This window comes from Muscardinus avellanarius (assembly GCF_963383645.1).
Source record: "Muscardinus avellanarius genome assembly, chromosome: 9".
NCBI lineage: Eukaryota > Metazoa > Chordata > Mammalia > Rodentia > Gliridae > Muscardinus > Muscardinus avellanarius.
Genome location: NC_137795.1, coordinates 1,655,069 through 1,675,265, shown reverse-complemented (window position 1 = coordinate 1,675,265; position 20,197 = coordinate 1,655,069). Strand labels below are relative to the sequence as shown.

The following is a 20,197-nucleotide window of genomic DNA, read 5'->3' as shown; positions in this document are numbered from 1 at the left end:
AAAGACCTCTATAAAGAAAATTATAAAACATTGAAAAAAGAAATAAAAGAAAGACTTAGAAGATGGAAATATCTTCCATGTTCATGGATTGGCAGAATAAATATCATCAAAATGGCCATTCTTCCAAAAGTGATCTACAGATTCAATGCAATGCCCATTAAATTACCAAGATCATTTCTCATAGATATAGAAAAATTAGTTATTAAATTTATTTGGAACAACAAAAAATCCAGAATAGCCAAAGTAGTTCTCAGCAACAAAAACCATGCAGGAGGAATCACAATACCTGACTTTATACTACAAAACCATAGTAATGAAAATAGCATGGTACTGGCAAAAAACAGATACATAGACCAATGGAGCAGAATAGAAGACTCAAAAACAAATCCACATACTTACAGCCAATTGATTTTTGACAAAGGGGCCAAAAACATACACTGGGATAAAAGATAGCTTGTACACAAGTGGTTTTGGCAAAAATGGTTAACCTTATGTAGAAAAATGGGAATAAACCCCACATTCTCACCCTGCACTAGAATCAATTCAAGATAGATCAAAGACTTGGAAATTAAACTAGAGACCTTGAAGCTCATTGAGGAGGGCACAGGTACAACACTGCAAAACATAGGAACAGGTAAAAACTTTCTCAACAAGACCCCAAGAGCACACAGAACTAAAAGGTTGATCAATACATGGGATTGCATTAAATTGAAGAGCTTCTGTACAGCAAAGGAAACTATTGAAAACCTCAACCAAGAGCCAACAGAATGGGAGAAGTTTTTTGACACCTACTCCTCCAATAGAGGACTAATATCTAAAACATAGAGAGAGCTCAAGAAACTAGGCACTAAGAAAACAAAAAACCCAGTCACATAGTGGGCAAGTGAACTAAATAGACACTTCACAAAAGTAATTCAAATGTCCAATAAATGCATGAAAAAAATGTTCAACATCATTAGCAATCAGAGACATGCAAATTAAAACTACCCTGATATTTCATCTAACTCCAACTAGAATGGTAATCATTCAAAACACAGACAAAAACAAATACTGGCAAAGATGTGGAGAAATGGGAACATTGTCGGTGGGATTGCAAATTAGTGCAACCACTTTGTAAAACAGTATGGAAGATCCTCAGATGAATGGGAATAAACCTATCATATGATCCAGCAATACCACTTCTGGGTATCTACCAAAAGAATGGAAACAAAACTACCAAACTAATGCATGTGTGTCTATGTTCATAGCCTCACAGTTCACAATTGCCAACCTATGGAAACAGCCTAAATATCCATCAACAGATGAATGGATTATAAAACTATGGCATATGTACACGATGGAATTTTACACAACTATAAAGAATAATACAATTTACAAAAAGTAAGAAACTGAATGTTCTCTCTAAATGCGAAAGCTAGGGAGAAATGGGTCCTAGGAGGAACTCTAACAAAGAAGGAGATACTGTAGATGAGCAAATGAGGTGACCTAACTGAGGGAATGGGAGGGGGAAGAGGGACATTCTCTAATGACGCTGGGCATGGTGGCGCACTCTTGTAATCCCCGTGCTTGGGAGGCAGAGACAGGAGGATCGGGCAGGTTTGAAGCCAGCCTCGCTGGCTTAAGAGACCCTGTTTCCAAATAAAAATATAAAAATAGGTCTGGGAGTGTAGCCCAGAGGTAGAGGGTTTCCAGGAACCTCAGTACCACCAAAAAATAAAAAATAAAAAAAAATTCTATAATGATGTACATTAACAAAACTAACAAAGTCAATCACTTAGCCAAACGTAAGAATGAGAGAGGGGGAGGAAATGGGGCCATAACTGGATAATTGCATCTCTCTGATTGATAATGATGTGTTCATGTATATCTCCACCATCTTGTACCTCATCAAAATTTATGACTACAATGCACAAAAAAAAGAAAAAAAAAGAATTAGGTAACTTCAAAGTAGATCAGTACAGATTACCCAAAGTGAAACTTAATGAGAAAAAAAAGTAGAAAAGTGAGATACTAAAACATTCAAGAACTATGATACAACTGGTCCAACATATATATAATTAGAATCACAGAAGAAAAGAGAGAAGAACAAGCTATTATTTGAACAATAGCTAGAAGTTTCCAATAATAATAAAAAGCATCAAACATAGATCTTAAATTATGAAATAATTTGCATTGAGATAATTGTTCTGTTATACATATATATAGATAGATAGATATAGATATAGATATAGATATATACACATGTATTTACACAGTACTTACTCAGATTGCTAGAAAATGATATAGAGAAAACTCGGAAGGCAGCTGTGAGCATATTAATTACAAATAGCCAAAGGTAAGAATTAAACTGCTTGTCAGGAGCTATTTGAGCCAGGAGACAAAAGCAGCATCTTTAAAGCTGACTGTGGGGATAAATGTCACCACGAATTCTACACTTAATAAAAGTGAAATAAAAGCTATTGAAGAATTTTTGAAAAGCAAAAACAAAGCCAGGATTTTTTTTTACCAGCAAACCTGTATTTTAACAAACATTAAAGAAGATTTTTGACCAGAAATGTGATCCTGAAAAAGATTTCAAGAGCCCTTAAAAGAAGAAAACAGGCCCCTCATTCTCTTCAGCTGACCCATGCTCTCCCTTGAATGTGTATCCTCACTTTTTCTTAATAAACTTCTGCCTTTGACTCTAAAGAAAAGAATACAACTAAAGATTATTATTTTAAAAAAAAACATTTTTCTTACTTTTAAATAACTCAAAAAATGCAATTGACTGTTCAAAGCAAAATTGTAATAGTGTTTTATAAAACATGCAAACATTAACTATTGAAAAAATAGCATGCTTTAAGTGTTTTGGACATACAAGTTACATATTATGCAAGAGTCTGTGTAATGTTATGTGAAATACACCATTATAATTTAAGAACATGCATTATAAACCCTCAACATTAAAAGAAAAAGAATCAGAATATACCTATAGAAGAGACAAATAAAATCTTTAGAAAGTCCAGTTAATCCAGAGAGAAACAGAAATAATTTAAAACATAGCAGATTTCAATCTAATCATGTTGATAATAACATTACATATGTATTTTCTAAAACCCCAATTAAAATTCAAACTCAAATAACTTTCATTTTAATGAGCTTATCCTCCTTATTCTCAGCTTAGTTGATGGTATTACTATCTACCAGGGACACCAAAGCCAAGAGCATTCAAAAATATTCACCAAGCCGGGCATGGTGGCACACGCTTGTAATCCCCGGGTTTGGAAGGCTGAGACAGGGAGGATCGCACAGGTTCGAAGCCAGCCTCAGCTACTTAGTGAGGCTCTTAGCAACTTAGTGAGACCTTGTTCCCCAAAAAACTATAAAATAGGCCTGGGAGTATAGCCCAGAGATAGAAAACCCCTGGGTTCCACCCCCAGTAGCACCAAAAAAAAAAAAAAAAGAGTCACCAAATCCTCATTACATGACCTTACAAAATAGATCTCAAGTCTCCACCATTTTCTATAATCTCGCTCCCGCTTGCATACAGTAAATGTCCATTATCCTTTTCTTGCCCTTCTGCACAATGCCTTAATTGATCTAAAGGGTAATTACAATACTGAATCTACTAAATTGATTCTCCTAGCAATAACTAATATTTAAAACACATGTTTCTAGACATTGCTGATCATTATTTCTCATGGTCTAAAGGAAAAGTGCAAGCTCCTTTCCCTATCCTCAGAGAGCCTGAAATGTCCAGGTTCTTGTACTTGATTGCCCTATTTTTTACCACTTCCAATTTTAGGCTTTGGCAGTGAAATAACAAACTGTTGTCTTTTATTTTATTATTTTTTTTTTTTTGCTTTTTTTGGTACTAGGGGTTGAACCCAGAAGCATTCTACCTCCATACTACACCCCAGCCATTTTCTTATTTTGAAACAAGGTCTGTTCTGAGCTGAATTAGATGGTAGGAAACAACATGGTCTCAGGCATTTCAAGAAACTTATTGTTTTGTGTTATTGTGACCAGTTCTGTATTTGTTACCACTCCACATAAACTTTATACTACTTAACTATTTTATTTATTGATTTTTAAGCAAGCAAGCAAGAGCTTTATTTTTTGTCTTTTTTATTTTTATTTTTGTCTTTTTTATTTGTTTTATTTTTATTGGTGCATTATATTCATACATCATATTGGGGTAAAAACTTGTGTGTACAGACATGTACACATCACTGATTTAACCCCTACCCAATTCCCACCCCATTTCCTCCCCGTCCCTCCTTTCCTTGCTCAGCTTAGTGGTTAACTTCGATATGTTTAAGTACATTGTGTGTTTTAGAGATTTTCCTCTTCCTCCCTCCTTTCTCCTCCTTTAGGTTGCCTTGTTTGCTCCTCTATAGGATTTCCTTTTTCATCTAGAGTTCCTCCTATGACCCATTTCTCCCTAACTCTCACATATTAGGGAAAGCATCTGCTTTCTTATTTTTTGTGACTGACTAATCTCACTTAGCATAATGTCCTCCAGTTCCATCCGTTTCCCTGAAAATGATGTAATTGAGTTTTTTTAAATGGCTGAGTAAAATTCCATTGTGTACATATCCCACAGTTTTGTAATCCATTCATCTTTGATGGACATCTTGGCTGGTTCCATTGTTTAGTGCAGAGAGAGTGACAGAGAGAGATTAGTACAGCCTGGGAAGCAGGTTGGGCAGTCCTTTCACCACAGAGCTGTGTCGAGGATGCAGGCCCAGGTCAGTGGTGAGTCTACTCTGGGTCTTCAGGCCTGACCTTACCTGGTGTTCTGTCAGACCCGACTGCGAGGACTTGCCCTATGGCTACCAGCAGAGCTGGCTGGGTCAGCCTTCAGACGCATTGTTGGTGGTCAGCTTGGTAAGATGGCCAGGCTCCTCGGCAGAAGAAGCTGCAAGTTTTCAGTCTCAGGTGCTGACCGTTGTAGTCCTCTGGTTGCTATGGACTTGATGTGGTTGTCCAAGTGCTCCTGGTCACCTGGGCAGTAGACACTGAGCCTGGACATTGCCTATCATTTCTGAGCATTGCACTTTGTGCCTGGTACCTGTGTGTTGCCCCTGATAACCTGGGTGTGCAGTAGCACACCTGTGTGTGCTGTAAGAGTTAATGCTTGCACACTGCACTGATGCACTCTGGAGTGTAATGAGTCATGGCCAAGTGTGCTTTGAGAGTTAAGTTCCTCTTTCACTTTCATGGAGGCCTTTCCTAAAAAAGAAAAAAAAAGTGCTCTACACAGTGTCTCACTAAGTTGCTAAGGGCCTTGCAAAGCTACTGAGCCTGGCCTTGAACTTGCAATCCTCCTGTGTCAGCCTCCCAAATACTGAGATTACAGGCATGCACCACTGTGCCTGGCTAAACTGCTGTCATTTTACATACACAAGTCATGTAGTTCTGCCCTCCATTTTTTCACCTCTATAACTGTTCACGCTCTTACCTGTGCCTATAATCAATGCCCCTAACCTCCTTTCACCTCACCAGTCCATGACGATCCTTTGGAACTCAGCTCAGCTGGTGCCTTACTTTTGACTTCTTTCCAGTGCACTCATACTTATGCTCCAAGTATAAGCATGTAGGGACCCACATTCAGGTTTCTAAGACATCCTCAAAGAAACAATGAAGCCTGCTTTGGCTTTTCTGAGTATTAGTATTTCCTAGGATCTTTCACAGAATTAATTGTACAAAGCAGGAGTCATGCATGGGAGTTCTGAAGCCTTTAGAGTGTGCCCTTTGCTCCCAAGGTCCTGTCAATTACCATCTAGGAGCAGCTTATTTGCAATGTATTCAATTACCTAGGTGACTAAGTAGCTTTTTACTGATGGGATCTAGCATCATTTGCTTAATAGCAACTAACGGATGTTGTGGCACAGTACCACTGATAGTCTACACACAGAAATAATCTTATTTAAGATTAAGCTCTGAGGGAAAAATAGATTTCAACAGAATGCACTATAATTGTTCATATAGCCACTTAAATCTAGAGAAACATCAGTTAATTTTCTCATAATTTTTAAAATTAAAAAACAAATGAGCCAGCCGGGCATGGTGGTGCACACTTGTAATCCCCGCGCTTGGGAGGCAGAGACAGGAGGATCACGCAGGTTCGAAGCCAGCCATGGGTGCTGGCTTAGGAGACCCTGTTTCCAAATAAAAATGTAAAAATAGGTCTGAGACTGTAGCCCAAGGTAGAATGGCTTCCAGGAACCCCAGGACCACACACACACAAAAAAAAGAGCCAAAGGGGAATACCCAAGTAACTCGTATCCGTTCTGTTCAGTCATCCAGTCTATCCTGCCAGGCAAAGCTCATGACATTCCTCTTGGATCAATCACAGCCCACAGTTCTCAATTCCCTGCACAGGTCTGCTCTTCTCAGTGAAAACTTTTCTTATCACCCAGAATTGCTATGAGAATTTTCTTTCCAAGATTTTTCTGTTTTTGTTGCAGTTCCCATGTATGCTTCCAATGCTTCTTATTGTCATGATCTAAAGAGAAACAAAAAGGCTGAGACAGACACACAGGCATAAGACTAGAAGGGCCACATACCCTTTGGGGGACCACATATGCAAATTGTCAGTGGAAGCTTCTGGAGAAGGGGACACAGCTAGATATTGAAAGATAAATGCGAATCAGTAAGCTGAGAAGTAGCAAGAGGTCATTTCAAGTAGGAGAAATGCATATCTGGAATGACAGTTGTGTGATCAATATGGTGTTCAATATTAAAATGCCAAGTAAGGACTTGACAAGAAGTAGTCATCTGTTTTGTGCTACTGTAACAGAATGCCAAAGTCTGGGTAATGTATGAATAGAAATCTATTAGCACACAGCTCTGGGGCCTGGTAATTCTACAGCTAAATATTCAGCTGGTTTGGTGTCTGATGAAGTCTTTCTCTTCTTCCAAGAGGCAGCTTTTCATGCTCTTGGAATCCTCACATGGCAAAACCACAGAGAACAAACTCACTTGCACAAGTCCTTTTATAAAGGCGTTCATCTGTTCATGAGCCCAGAATCCTCACAACCCAAACACCTCCTGTATCCTACCCAACACGATCGCGTTGAGAGCCAAGTTCCTACATGAATTCTGTAATACATTTAGACCATAGCAGTAATTAAAGACCAGATCATCATCATTATTCTCGGGGAAGATGGCAACCAAGAGAAGCAGCACTTCTGAGTCCTGCTGACACTCGATCTCCATTTCCTCAAAAACAGTGCTCTACAAAGCCAGAAAATACAATCAGTGGAGGAACAAAAATGATAAACACAAGGGACAGAGAAAAAGAAGATTAGAAGACTGACAAGAGAGAAAAAAATAAACCTGCCTACCTTGTGGCAGTGAGTGCCGCACAGTCAGTCTTCCCTCACAGCTCCATGCTCCAGAGACAAAAAGTAAAACAAGGATTTGAAGTGACCAGCTGCAGATCCACAGGTTGTAGGTCATCAATCACTCCTGCACAAAGACCTGCTACAGTTTCTGAGTGCCCACCATGCCCTCATAGTGGAGCCAGAGTGGAGCTCAACACCAGAATAGAAACCCACCATCCTTGCAGCCAAAAGTGCCATTGCAGCACCATCACACCAGCAGCAGCTGAGCTGACCACACCTGCCAGAGATTCAAACCAGCGTGCACCAAAATTGGAAGTGAAACTATAGTCCCCACAAGAGAAATTCTAGCACTGTGTCCCTAGGGACTCGCATAGCCATGATAAACTACCTGGATCTGAGATCTTGTGGTTCAAACCAGTGAAGGAGGAATGGTGACAGAGATTACCACACACTCCAGAGACTCAGAGAAGTGCTCAATAACACTGTAAGTGAGATCACAGTTCCCCGACGGGAATACGCTCAGCTGGGCACCCCTGGGGACTTGTGTAGACCCTAGGTCTGACACTTTCCAATACAGCCTGGAGAAAGTGGGAGTGGGGGCTGCTGTTGGACATAACAGAAGCTCAGACAGACTCAGGCTTTGATCAGCAGAAAGTGTGGGGGTAAGGTCTAGCTTAACACTAGACCCAACTAATAGAAGCTCCAGAATCAGCACAGACCTCCCACTTGTGGCAACGGGGAGAAGTCAGACCAGACCAGCCCTAACTGAGAAGAATAGACTCCTAGATTGATTTTGAGGCATACACCACCAATGGTGAAAGGAAGAGACCGAGACTCTAAATCTGTGGAAAGTGTGGAGGGTGACCTGTGCTTAATACTAAATCCAGCCCCAGTGATATTGTTCATCTGCACAGACTGAGAAAATCTCAGAGAACCATACTAACAGCAGGAAGGGTGCCGGTGGCACTCAGTATCTGCACAGAGACTGCAGCAGACCTATTTGCCGAATAGTCATTTATTTGTAAAGTTGCATTAATTTGTTGTTGGGGTTATTTTGGTTTTTTGTTCTTTTTTCTGTATGTCAGTGTATATGCCTGGTTGTGTTTTGTTTGTTTGTTTTGTTTTGTTTTTACCCTCTTTCCAAACCCTATCCCAAGCTTCTTCCTTTGTCCATATCAACTCTCTTCTTATGATTCCTCTCCTGTTTTTTTCTCCTTTTTATCTCTCCCTTGTCTTGTATCAAATATACCTCATATCATTGTACCAGAAACTCTACATTGGTTACTAGAATACTACTACTTTTTTACTATCTCTAATCTCTAGTATATACTATGTTACCAAACTCATACTCTCATTCTATTTGATCCTATCTGAGACTTTACCCTATTCTTCCATTTACTCCTTCACTTCCCTCATTCCTCAACCTTCACTGTTGAGTACAATACAAACTGCCCTTAGATATACCAGCTTACACCTAGAGACTGAGAGAAATCTGTCAAAAGCAACAGAGGCAAACTTCTGAAGGAACAACAAGGGAACAATGAGCTCTCACAACTCCACAATTACAGAGCCTGATAAAACAGAATTACAGAGATCTCCAGAAGGTCAAAGCAGGAATATAACTGTAGAAATAATACAGGAATTCTGAAAAGAATTTAGAGAGTGTCTGAAAGAAATAAAGAATGCAATCATTGAAATAATGGCATCTATTCAAGTTATAAACCATTGCTTAGATCACATGTAGAGTAGAATCTCACTCCTAGAAGTCGATCACTCCAAAAAGGAACACATAATATATAACATAGAAAAACAATTCGATAGAAGAAATTGGACATTGAAGAAATATGGGCCAATTTTATTTATTTATTTATTTATTTATTTATTTATTTATTTATTTATTTATTTATTGGTGGTACTGGGGTTCCTGGAAGCCCTTCTACCTCTGGGCTACACTCCCAGACCTATTTTATACCTTTTTATTTGGAAAAAGGGTCTCTTAAGCCAGTGCAGCTGGCTTCAAACCTTCGAGATCCTCCTGTCTCCACCTCCCAAGCATGGGGATTACAAGCATGAGCCAGCATGCCTGGCTTTATGGGCCCATTTTATTTATTTATTTATTTATTTATTTATTTATTTATTTATTTTGGTGGAACTGGGGTTCTTGGAAGCCCATCTATCTCCAGGCTACACTCCCAGACCTATTTTATTTTTGGAAACAGGGTCTCCTAAGCCAGCGCCCATGGCTGGCTTCGAACCTGCGTGATCCTCCTGTCTCTGCCTCCCAAGCATGGGGATTACAAGCGTGTGCCACCATGCCTGGCCTATGGGCCCATTTTAAAAGAGCTAACCTATGAATAATTGGCATAGAGGAGGGAAAAGAAAGTGAAACCAAAGGGATCAACAATCTTATCATATAAGTAATAGCAGAAAAATTTTCCACACATAGAGTTGATCAGGAAACTTATAGAACCCCCTTTAGACAAGATCAGAGAAAAGGTTCCCCACAACACATAATAGTCAAAATGACCAATGTAGAAGTCAAGGAGAGAATCTTAAAGGCAACAGAAACAAAAGACAAAGTGACATTCAGAATGAAATCAATTAGAATTGTTCCAGACTTCCCAAACCAAGTCATGAAAGCCAGAAGGGACTGGAGTAATATATTTCAAACTCTGAAAGAAAACAAATTGCAGCCAAAAATTTCCTACCCAGCAAAACTATCTCTCAAATTAGATGGAGAAATAAAAATCTTCCATGACAAACAGAAACTGAAGGAGTTTAGTCTTTAAAACCAGCACTAGAGAAAATACTCAAAGAGATTAACTACAAAGAAGAAATAAATAATACACACCTGTCCTGACTACTTGATTTTATTCTACCTCAGTTCCATGTGTGTGTGTGTGTGTCTATCTTTGCTGCTTTGTCTTTTCTTGTCAAGCAGCTGCTTTCTCCATAGTTAAATTTTGTTTGTTACAGCAACTGAGATGTGCTGCATACCACAGTTGCCATTTTCCTAGGCTCAGACATTGTTTTTAGTTTTATGTCCCAAACTCTTCTATATTTAGGATTACTTTATTAGAATACGTTTCCAATTATTGGAACAAAAACTATGACAATGATAAAGATATTGGGGGAGAAGGGAAGCCACTGGGGATGTAGTTCAGTGGTAGAGTGCTTGCCTAGCATGCACGTAGCCCTGAATTTAATCTCCTACACTTTCTTTCTAGAAAAAGATTTAATGCAATGTTTGTATATATTCTGTGGCTAGCTGAAGTTCAGAGTTTCAGGGGAAGAATCTTTCTCTTCTATAGCTCCAAAAATTCCTGAAAATGCTCAGCTCATTATATATCCAAACACATCAATCTAATGTTAGTTGGATTTGGGGATGTTGAACCTGGAGAACTCAGCTTCTTAGTACCCAAGTGCAGCCACATCAATTCCCACCTACCGCCCACTGGCACTGGCCCCCAGGACACGCTAATTAAGAACTTTACTTTTTACAAAAGCAGATGTTGAAAGGAGCCAGGCATGGGGTTGCATGCTTGTAATCCCAGTGCTTGGATAGCTGAGACAGGAGGATTTTAGGCTTGAGAAAAGCCTGAGCAACTTAGCAAGGTCCTCCTCAACTTAGTGAGACCTTGTTTCAAAATAAAAATATAAAATAGGCCAGGAGGGTATAGCTCAGAGTTAGAATGCCTCTGGGTCCACCCCCAGTGCAGAAGAAAGAGGAGGGAATGGAGAGAGACAGGAGAAGAGAAGAGGAAGAGGGAAGAAAAGGAAACAAAGTGAAGAAACATAAAAACCCAGGGGAGGAAGATATGAAGTCTTGATTTGAAAAGAGTATTGAAAAAGAAAATTGGAGGAAAAGGGTTCCAAAGATAAATATTTTGCTTTCATCAATTTTGCCTTGTTCTGATTCTTACACACTTCTTGTTTTAAAGTAAGTCCAGATCTGCTTAAAACTCTTCTGTGCCTTAAAATGTCAACTCTACCCTTAGGTGTATTCCTCCTCAGTCACTGTTGATATGCCTGCTAGGTGGTTACACACGTGGTAACAAACTCCAGTAATGAAAGCCAAGGGCCCCCTGCTTATCTCCATTTGCTTCAGCAGCCATCTGATTAATCAAGAGGGGAAAAAATCTCCCTGGGAATTCATTTTTATTGCCGCATAGTTGGAAATATAAGAAGGACTGAATTTAAGTACTGTGTGTTTGTGTTAGACTCGTTCACAGGACTGGTCAACATCTTGACAGATATTATCTGGCGATTCACTGGAGACTTCCTGGCACCTGACCTGGTCTGCCGAGTGGTCCGCTATTTTCAGGTATGCAGCACCTTCCACATGGAATGAGAAAAAGTGATACCAAAGTCAGTGCTTGGACTATTCATGAGGAACATAATATATAACCTTGCGCTGCTAAGCAGATAACTATCTACTTCCTCCTAGGTGAAAGGACAGGCAAATATAAAAGGTTTTTATTTGTATTTCTTTTACTGAAAATAATACATATATAAAGGAATGCAAATAAGCAATTATAAGAATATAAAGCATTCATAATTTAAGCATTGAGAAAAAAATGTGCCAATGTTAGAACTTTTTCCATAGTATGGCTAAATAATCTCCAGAAAACTTGACAATTTATCCTTTACCCATCAAACCCAACATTGTCAACTGTTTATTTTGAAAAACTTTTGCAATTTGTTGGAAAATAAGTATTAAAGATAAATATTTAATTGCCACCTTAAGCTTCATTTTTCAAGTATCGATTGGCATTTGAATTTTTTCTCCAAAGAGACAATGAACTTTTTCAATTATTTTATAACTGTAATTCTTATTATTTTTTGAGTTTTGCTAAAATTATTTTTCAAATAAAGTTGTTATTTTCCAATATCTTTTAAACTATATATGTATAATATAGTTGATTTAAGATATATAAATATATGTCACATACTTTTATTATTAGATAAAGACAATTCAACTGCATATTGAAAGAGTGGACTATTTTGTTGTTGATGTTGTTGTTTTTGACACTATAAAAAGTTATTTATTCACTATACACAAAATACAACCTCTATAAAATGCACACGTTAATGACTAAAAGTATAATTTGCTGATCATTTCCTCAATTACAGAACTAAATCCATCAGGAAAATATCTATCTGCCCCAAAATAATCTAATTATAGCACCCAGAGTCTCTTTTATATCTAATGCACAGTGACATTATTTTTATTTCCTAATTATGTGTCTGAGGCAGAATTAACAATTTAATATGACTTTAACATATTACAGTGACTGCACAATAACTCAGTTGAGTGGACTGTTTAATAACCTGCATTAAGATTGATGCACCCAGTTTCTGAGATCCTAAAATTATTTTCCAATAATATATTCTATTCCAATACTGGCACTTCAGGTCTCAATTATTATAGGTCTGCAGCTATATAATACATTTTTGGAAACCCTGTCTGGATGCCACTCTTTGTATAAGTTTTTTAGGATCTTTCTGTGTGTGTGTGTGTGTGTGTGTGTGTGTGTGTGTGTGTGTATTTAAAATTGAGTTTATGATCTTTATATTTTTGATTTTCTTATTTCAGTATTGGCATTATTCCATTATCAACAAAACAAATGAAAAATTTTAGTTACAATTTTAATCTTTTTTTTTTTTTGGTAGTACTGGGGTTCCTGGAAGCCCTTCTACCTCCGGGCCACACTCCCAGACCTATTTTTTTTTTTATTTTTTGAAACAGGGTCTCTTATGCCAGCGCGACTGGCTTTGAACCTGCACAATCCTCCTGTCTCTGCCTCCCAAGCGCGGGGATTACAAGCATACGCCACCATGCCCGGCTCAATTTTAATCTTTTTATCTAAATATAACCTTGAAAGTATGACAGATATGAAAGGTCCCCTCACTTTCTTGTAGATGAATGTTTTTAGTTGCTCACAGTATTAGTGATCAGTTGCTGAAATCATAAATTATGGTAAAACTTAGTGGCTTAAAATATTAGTAATACTATTTAAATAAAAATAATTTTGTTATTAAATAAATGTAATAATTTTATTTTTATTATCCTATGGTTTCTATTTGGCTGAGAATGCAGTATCAGCTCTTTTGGACAGGTAAAGACTTATCATAAGATTGAGTCAGGTGTTTCATGGTACCACTATTACTGGAAGGCTTGATGAGAGTAAATGTTTCATTTGCTTAGTGGCCACATAGCTGGTTCTGTTTACTCTTGGCAGAACACTCACTTATTCTCCACATGGACCTTTCAAAAGGCATTTTTTAAAGTCGTCACAACAAAGCAGCTGGCCTTTTCAACAATAATCTATCCAAGAGACCAAGGTAGAAGTGACAGTGTATTCTACGAACTAGTCTCCAAGGTCACAACGCCATCACCTCTTGGACTTATGAATCAATGCTGATTTAATATGGAAAGAGGAGGAGCATAAGTGAAACTAGAACCAGGAGGTGAGGATTATTGCAGGCAACCACACATACCTTTATGTTTTTCAAAAGCATATTATCATCCTGTAGGCTTATTTTCCCTTCAGAAATAGTCATGTCAGTAACACTTCTACTAATCATATTTACAGTAACTATTAATATAATGCCATATGTAAAATATATCTTTTTGACATAACAAAATATAGCAAGGGAACTCTAAAATTCTCTTTTGCATAAAGGCATCAAGAAAACTGAATCAAATTTCCAGAATCAAATTTTTAAGGACTTCAGAAATTAACAAAAACCTTACAGAAACTAAAACACCATTTATTCAAGCAAATATCTGACTCTCAAGAGCAAAAACTAACTTTGTGGTATTTTGGTTTGCATGATTCACATCCCTCAGTATCCAGGTCTGTGGTTGTCTTGAAAATGAACAGCTCTCCTTCAGAGCAAAAGCAAAGTTTGGCAGCTACTAGAGATTGCAGAACAGGGCTAGAGCTCTTCCAAAGGCTTATTCCCAGGAAGCTGCCATTATGTGACATTCCTGGCAGTTCTCTGGAAAGCCCCGCTTGCAAGACTGTCTGTAGTTTACTTTATTCAGAACAGACAACATTTTAAAAAAATAACAATTACAGGCAATTGATTGACTTCACTATTGCCCGAGTTATTAGATAATTGTTGAGAAAGACAATAGACTAACCACACCTTCAAAATATAAGCTGAATAATGAGAAATTCATAGAGGCTTTGAAAATCACTGATAACATTTTTGAAAATATAAGAGACTAAGTACATGCCCATGATGGTGCCCACCTTCACAGGGAAATAGAAAAAGCCCCATGTGGCTACTATTGACTGACCTCGAGGCATTTGATGAGATAAAACATAATTTCCTAATAAAATGTGCAATTAATTAGGTATGGAAGGAGAGTGTCTCAACACAATAAAGGCCGTGTATGTTAGGGCGACAAATTTTCTCTATGATTAGAAACAACTGTTCTCTAGAAAGGACACCTGTTCTCACCACTCCTTCAACATTGTTCTGGAAACCCAAACCAGAGCAATAAAGCAATAGCAAGAAAGAAAAGGCTTCCAAATTTGTTTTTCTAAAATTGCCTTTGTTTCTAGAGAGTAAGATCTTATATATAGAAAACTAAAGGCCCCGCCCCAAAACTGTCAAAATTAATAAACAATTTTAGTAAAAATCTAAATCAGAGTTATATAAAATCAACATGCAAAAACAAGTAGTATTTTATACACTAGCAGAAAACTATACAAATAAATCAAGAAAACAATCCCATTTTTAACAGTTAACAATAACACATAATAAAATACAGAGGTATAAATTTAGCCAGAGAGGTTAACAGATCTGTACACTAAAATTTATAAAACATTGATCAAAAAAGTTGAGAAACACACAAATAAATGAAAAGATATATTCATATATTAAAAGAATTAATATTGGTAAAATGGTCCATATTAATCAAAATAATCTACAGATCCAATAAAATTCCCTTAAAAATTCCAATGACACATTTTACAGATATCCTAAAATATATATGAAACCACACACACACAAAAAAATAAAAGTAGTTAAATCAATCTTGAGCAAGGAATAAAAAGCTGGAAGTGTCACACTACTTGCTTTCAAAGCCATAATGATCAAAACAGCATGACACTTGCATAAAACGAACATCTAGACTTTTGGAAGAAAGTAGAGAGCACAGATGTAAATACATATATTTATGGTCAACTGGTGTGTGTGTGTGTGTGTGTGTGAGTGACTGATGATACTGATGATTTAACTCAGGGGTATTCTACTTCTGAGCTACATGTACCCAAATCTCATTATTTTTTATTTTGGAAGAAGCTCTTGCTAGGTAGCTAAGAATCTTGTTAAATTGCTAAGGCTGATTTCAAACCTTCAGTTCTTTCAGCCTCTCAACTACTGCGATTGCTGGTGTGTGCCACCACATGCAGATGATCAGTTGATCTTGACAGAGACTCAGATCATACAAGAAAATAATATTTTCTTCAATGAATGACACCGGGAAAATTGTATATTCGCATGTAAAAGAATGCAATTACATGCTTATCTCACCACATATACAAAAGAAACTTAAAATGTATTAGAAATTTAAACATAAGGCCTAAAATCATAAAAATCCCTAGAAGAAAACATAGAGAAAAATCTCCGTGATATTTATCTTGGCACAGATTTTTTGTATATGTTACTAAAAGCACAAATAACAAAATCAAAGATAGACAAATCAGATTACATCAGTCTAAAAAGCATCTTCACAGCAAAGGAAGCAACCGATGGAATGAACAACTCACAGAATGATAGAATATATTTGCAAACCACACATCTGATTAAAGTTTACTGCCAAAATGTATAAGGAACACAAGCAACTCTACCATGAGTTCAGTGGATTGGGATATGGTTTAATTGTGTCCCCCAAGGTTTGATGTGATTGGAGGTTTGGACCTCACATGGCAGTAGTGGGAGTGGTGAAACTTTTATGAGATGGTGCCACATGGGGGATTCTCGAGTTGCTGGAAGTGTACTCAGGGATTTTATTATGGTTGTGAAAATCTGACTAATATAGTTAGGAAAAATAATGTAATTAAACAAGGGGCAAAAGACTTGGATATAAACTTCTCCAAAGGATACATGCAAATAACCACCAGGTATACAAAAAGTATGCTCAATCTTACTAACCATCTGAGAAATGCAAATTAAAACCATAATGAAATGTTGTCTTATACCTGATAGGATAGTTATTACCAAAAATACAAAAAATAGCAAGTATGTCAAGAATGTGGAGAGAAGGAAGACTTGCACACAGTTGATGGGGACATAAAATAGTGCAGTCACTATGAAAAATGTGTATTCTCCTTTATTTTATATTTATTTATTTATTTATTTATTTATTTATTTATTTATTTATTTATTTATTTTGGTGGTACTGGGATTTCTGGAAACCCTTCTACCTCTGGGCTACACTTCCAGACACCAAATTTTATATTTTTATTTGGAAACAGGATCTCTTAAGCCAGCATGGCTGGCTTCGAACCTGCACGATCCTCCTGTCTCCGTCTCCCAAGTGCGGGGATTACAAGCGTGGGCCACTATGCCCGGCCAAGTTTCCTTTATTTAAAGGTTAAAATTAGAATTACCATATGATCCAGAAATCTCACTTCTGGATACATATTAAAGGATATGAAACCAGTATATCAAATTCCATGATCACTGCAGCATTTTTCACAATAGGCAAGATATAAAAAGAAGTGTCCACCAAGTGATGAATGGAGAAAGAAATGTGGCAATATACACACAGTACAATACTATTTTGCCTTTATAAAGGGGGGGGGGGTCCTACCATTTATTACAACACAGATGAACCTGAAGTATGTTAAGTAAAATAAGCCAGATCAGAGACAAAAATATGATGTAATCTCATTTATATGTAGAATCTAAAAGAGTCAAATTCATATAAACAAAAAATATGGTGGTTACCAGAGGCAGGAGAATGAAGGACCTGGTGAGATGTTGAAAGGCACAAAAATTCAGTAAAATGAGTTCAAGAAAACTATTGAACACCATGGTGATGTCAGTTACTTGAAAATTTGTTAGATATTAGATTTTATGTGTTCTCACCACAAAAAAGAAGATATATATTTGTTAAATAGCTTCACTTAGCCATTTCACAATTTGTATGCAGTGTGTATATATATTCACTATACATTATAAATACATACATACATTATAAATACATAAACGTTTACTTTTCAATTAAAATGTTTAAAAAGAATATATCTGGAGCCAGGCGTGGTGGTGCATTCTTGTAATCCTAGCATTTGTGAGGCTTAGACAGGAGGATCGTGATTCACAGACAGCCTCAGCTACTTAGTGAGACCCTTTGCAACTCAGCAAGATCCGGTTTCAAAATAAAGAATGGAAAACATGGCTGGGAGTGTCAATCAGAGGTAGAATGCCTCTGGGTTCCATCCCCCTACCGCAATATATATGTGTGTGTGTGTGTGTGTGTGTGTGTGTGTGTGTGTGTGTGTATGCTCAATTATTATATATATGTGTGTGTGTGTATATATATATATATATATATATATATATATATGCCCAATTATTAACTGAGCACTAAGCTGATAAAAGAGCTCAGTAGTTATGTAAGACAAAGACTACACACTTCACAGAATTAGTTTAGAAAATTTATTAAACAAATGATAATTACAAACAAAAAAGGACCATCAAAACCCATAAACCCTAGTGAGGGGTGAGAATGTATTTCCAAGAATTGCCAGCTTTCAACAAAAAGAGAGAAAGGAGAGGGAGCAGGGGGAGAAAGGAGACAGTATGTCCTATTTACAGTAATAAAATAAAACTATTTCTGAGATAAACCAGCCACTAAACTTACTTACTAGACAAAAGTTTAAAATTAGCTATCTATGTTCAAGAAACTAAATAAAATTTATAAACAATGGTTCACAAAATATAAAGTAAGAATCAAAATGCAGAAACTTTAAATGCAATTGTATAGAAGTTTTCATGAGGCCGTGGTGGTGGCGCACATTTGTAATCCCAGCATTCCAGAGGCAATGGTCTTGCAGGCAGCCTCAGCTACTTAGTGAGGCCCTTCGCAGCTCAGTGAGATCCTGTTTCAAAAAAAAAAAAATTTAAAAAAATAAATAAAAATAAATAAAAAATAGGTCTGAGAGTGTAGCTCAGAGGTAGAATGTCCCTGTGTTTTATTCCCAGTACCACATACGCACACACAAGAATATTTTGGTGCCGTAAACTATAAAAACTTGGTTTCTACATTCACTAGAAATGCAGAAATGAAGCTTCCAGTGTATGAAACTTTGGGAAATAAGCCATATTCAAGCCATAGCAGCCACAAACAAATCATAATAAATTAACAAAGACAAATCATTTGACATTATCCTTTCATAATGGTAGACAACTAGAAATTGATGAGAGGAAAGTTTGAAAATATATGTAGAATTAAACAACACTCTAAAACAATGAACAGATTGAAAAAGAAATCAAAAGGAAAATTTTAAAATATCTTTAAACACCTGAAACTACATCATACAGAAATATATGAAATGTAATAAAGACAGTAATAAAGGGAACAATTTTTATGTAATACACACTCATAAAAGACCTCAAATATACAAACTAACTTTATACCTCAAGATATTAGAAAAGGAAGAACAAATTTAGCCTAAGGTTAAATAACGAGCATTAGAGAAGATTTGCACTAGAAAATCAATAGAAAAGATTGATAAAACTACAAGATTGTTTTTTGACAGGACAAGCAAAATTGTTAAACTTTAGCTAAGTTGAGGGGAAATTTTTAAGTAAATTTAAAAGCAATGGAACAGAATTGAAAATAGAGAAACTAACCCACACACTTAGAGTCAACTGACCTTTGAGAAAAAAGCCAAATACATACAATGGAGAAGAGAAAGCCTTTTCAATAAATGAAGCTGGAAAAATTGACTACCCATTTGTAGAAGAATGAAACTAAATCCTTATTTCTTACCCTGCACAGAAATAAACTCAAGATGGATCAAAGACCTGGAAATTAGACCAGAGTCTATGAAGCTATTAGAGGAGGGCATAGGTTCAACACTCCAACATATAGGCACAGGTAGAAACTTCCTCAAAAAGACCCCCAAAGCTCAGGAAATTAAAACAAGAATTAATGAGTGGGGTGTCATCAAACTAAAAACTATGCAGCCAACCTAGGTGTCCATCAACAGATTACAAAATTACAGGAAATACACACAGTGGAATTCTTCTCAGCAACAAATAAAAGTAAAATCACATCATTTGCAAGAAGAAGGATGGACCTTGAGAACATCATGGTGAGTGAGCTTAGCCAATCACAGAGAGTAAGGGTTATATGTTTTCTTTAATATGTGCAGGATAGGGAGTAACTGGGAAACAAGAGACTCCAGATGATGAGGAAAAACCTCAGGAGAGCCAAAGGGGAGATATAAGGGTAGGTGTAGAGGAATACTTAGGTTCATTAATAGAAATACTACCATAGATTGTGTGTATACATGTGAATATATACCAACATCAATCTGGGTACTTTGTATTGGAAGGGAGGGAAATTGGGAGGAGGGGACACCAAGAGCGTGTGCACATATGTCATTGTCAACATGATTTACGTTAAGATATGAGATATAATGCACCAATAAAATCACCAAAAGGTCAACGTTTTACATGTAGTCTACACTCTTGGTTGTCTGGAATGTTAAATTCATGAACACAAAAAAAAAAGGAATAAAGAAAGTGGCAAAAAATTAAAGTGATAAACAAACTTAATACCCAATTATTAGCCAACAAGTTGGATAACCCAATAGAAATGCATAAACTCTTAGACA

General features: G+C 36.8%; 1 protein-coding gene across 2 annotated transcripts in view; it reads left to right on the top strand.

Moving 5' to 3' along the window:
* Positions 1 to 20,197, top strand: part of NPSR1 (neuropeptide S receptor 1) — a gene marked incomplete at both ends in the record, with an annotated part of 190,744 nt that overhangs the window by 129,226 nt on the left and 41,321 nt on the right. Inside the window, one exon of one of the 2 annotated variants that reach the window (XM_080701660.1) lies at positions 11,552 to 11,655. The exons of the other annotated variant lie outside the window; for it this stretch is intronic. Coding sequence (XP_080557786.1) covers positions 11,552 to 11,655 — 104 coding nt within the window. The remainder of the gene's footprint in view (positions 1 to 11,551; positions 11,656 to 20,197) is intronic. 2 annotated transcript variants of the gene reach the window in all.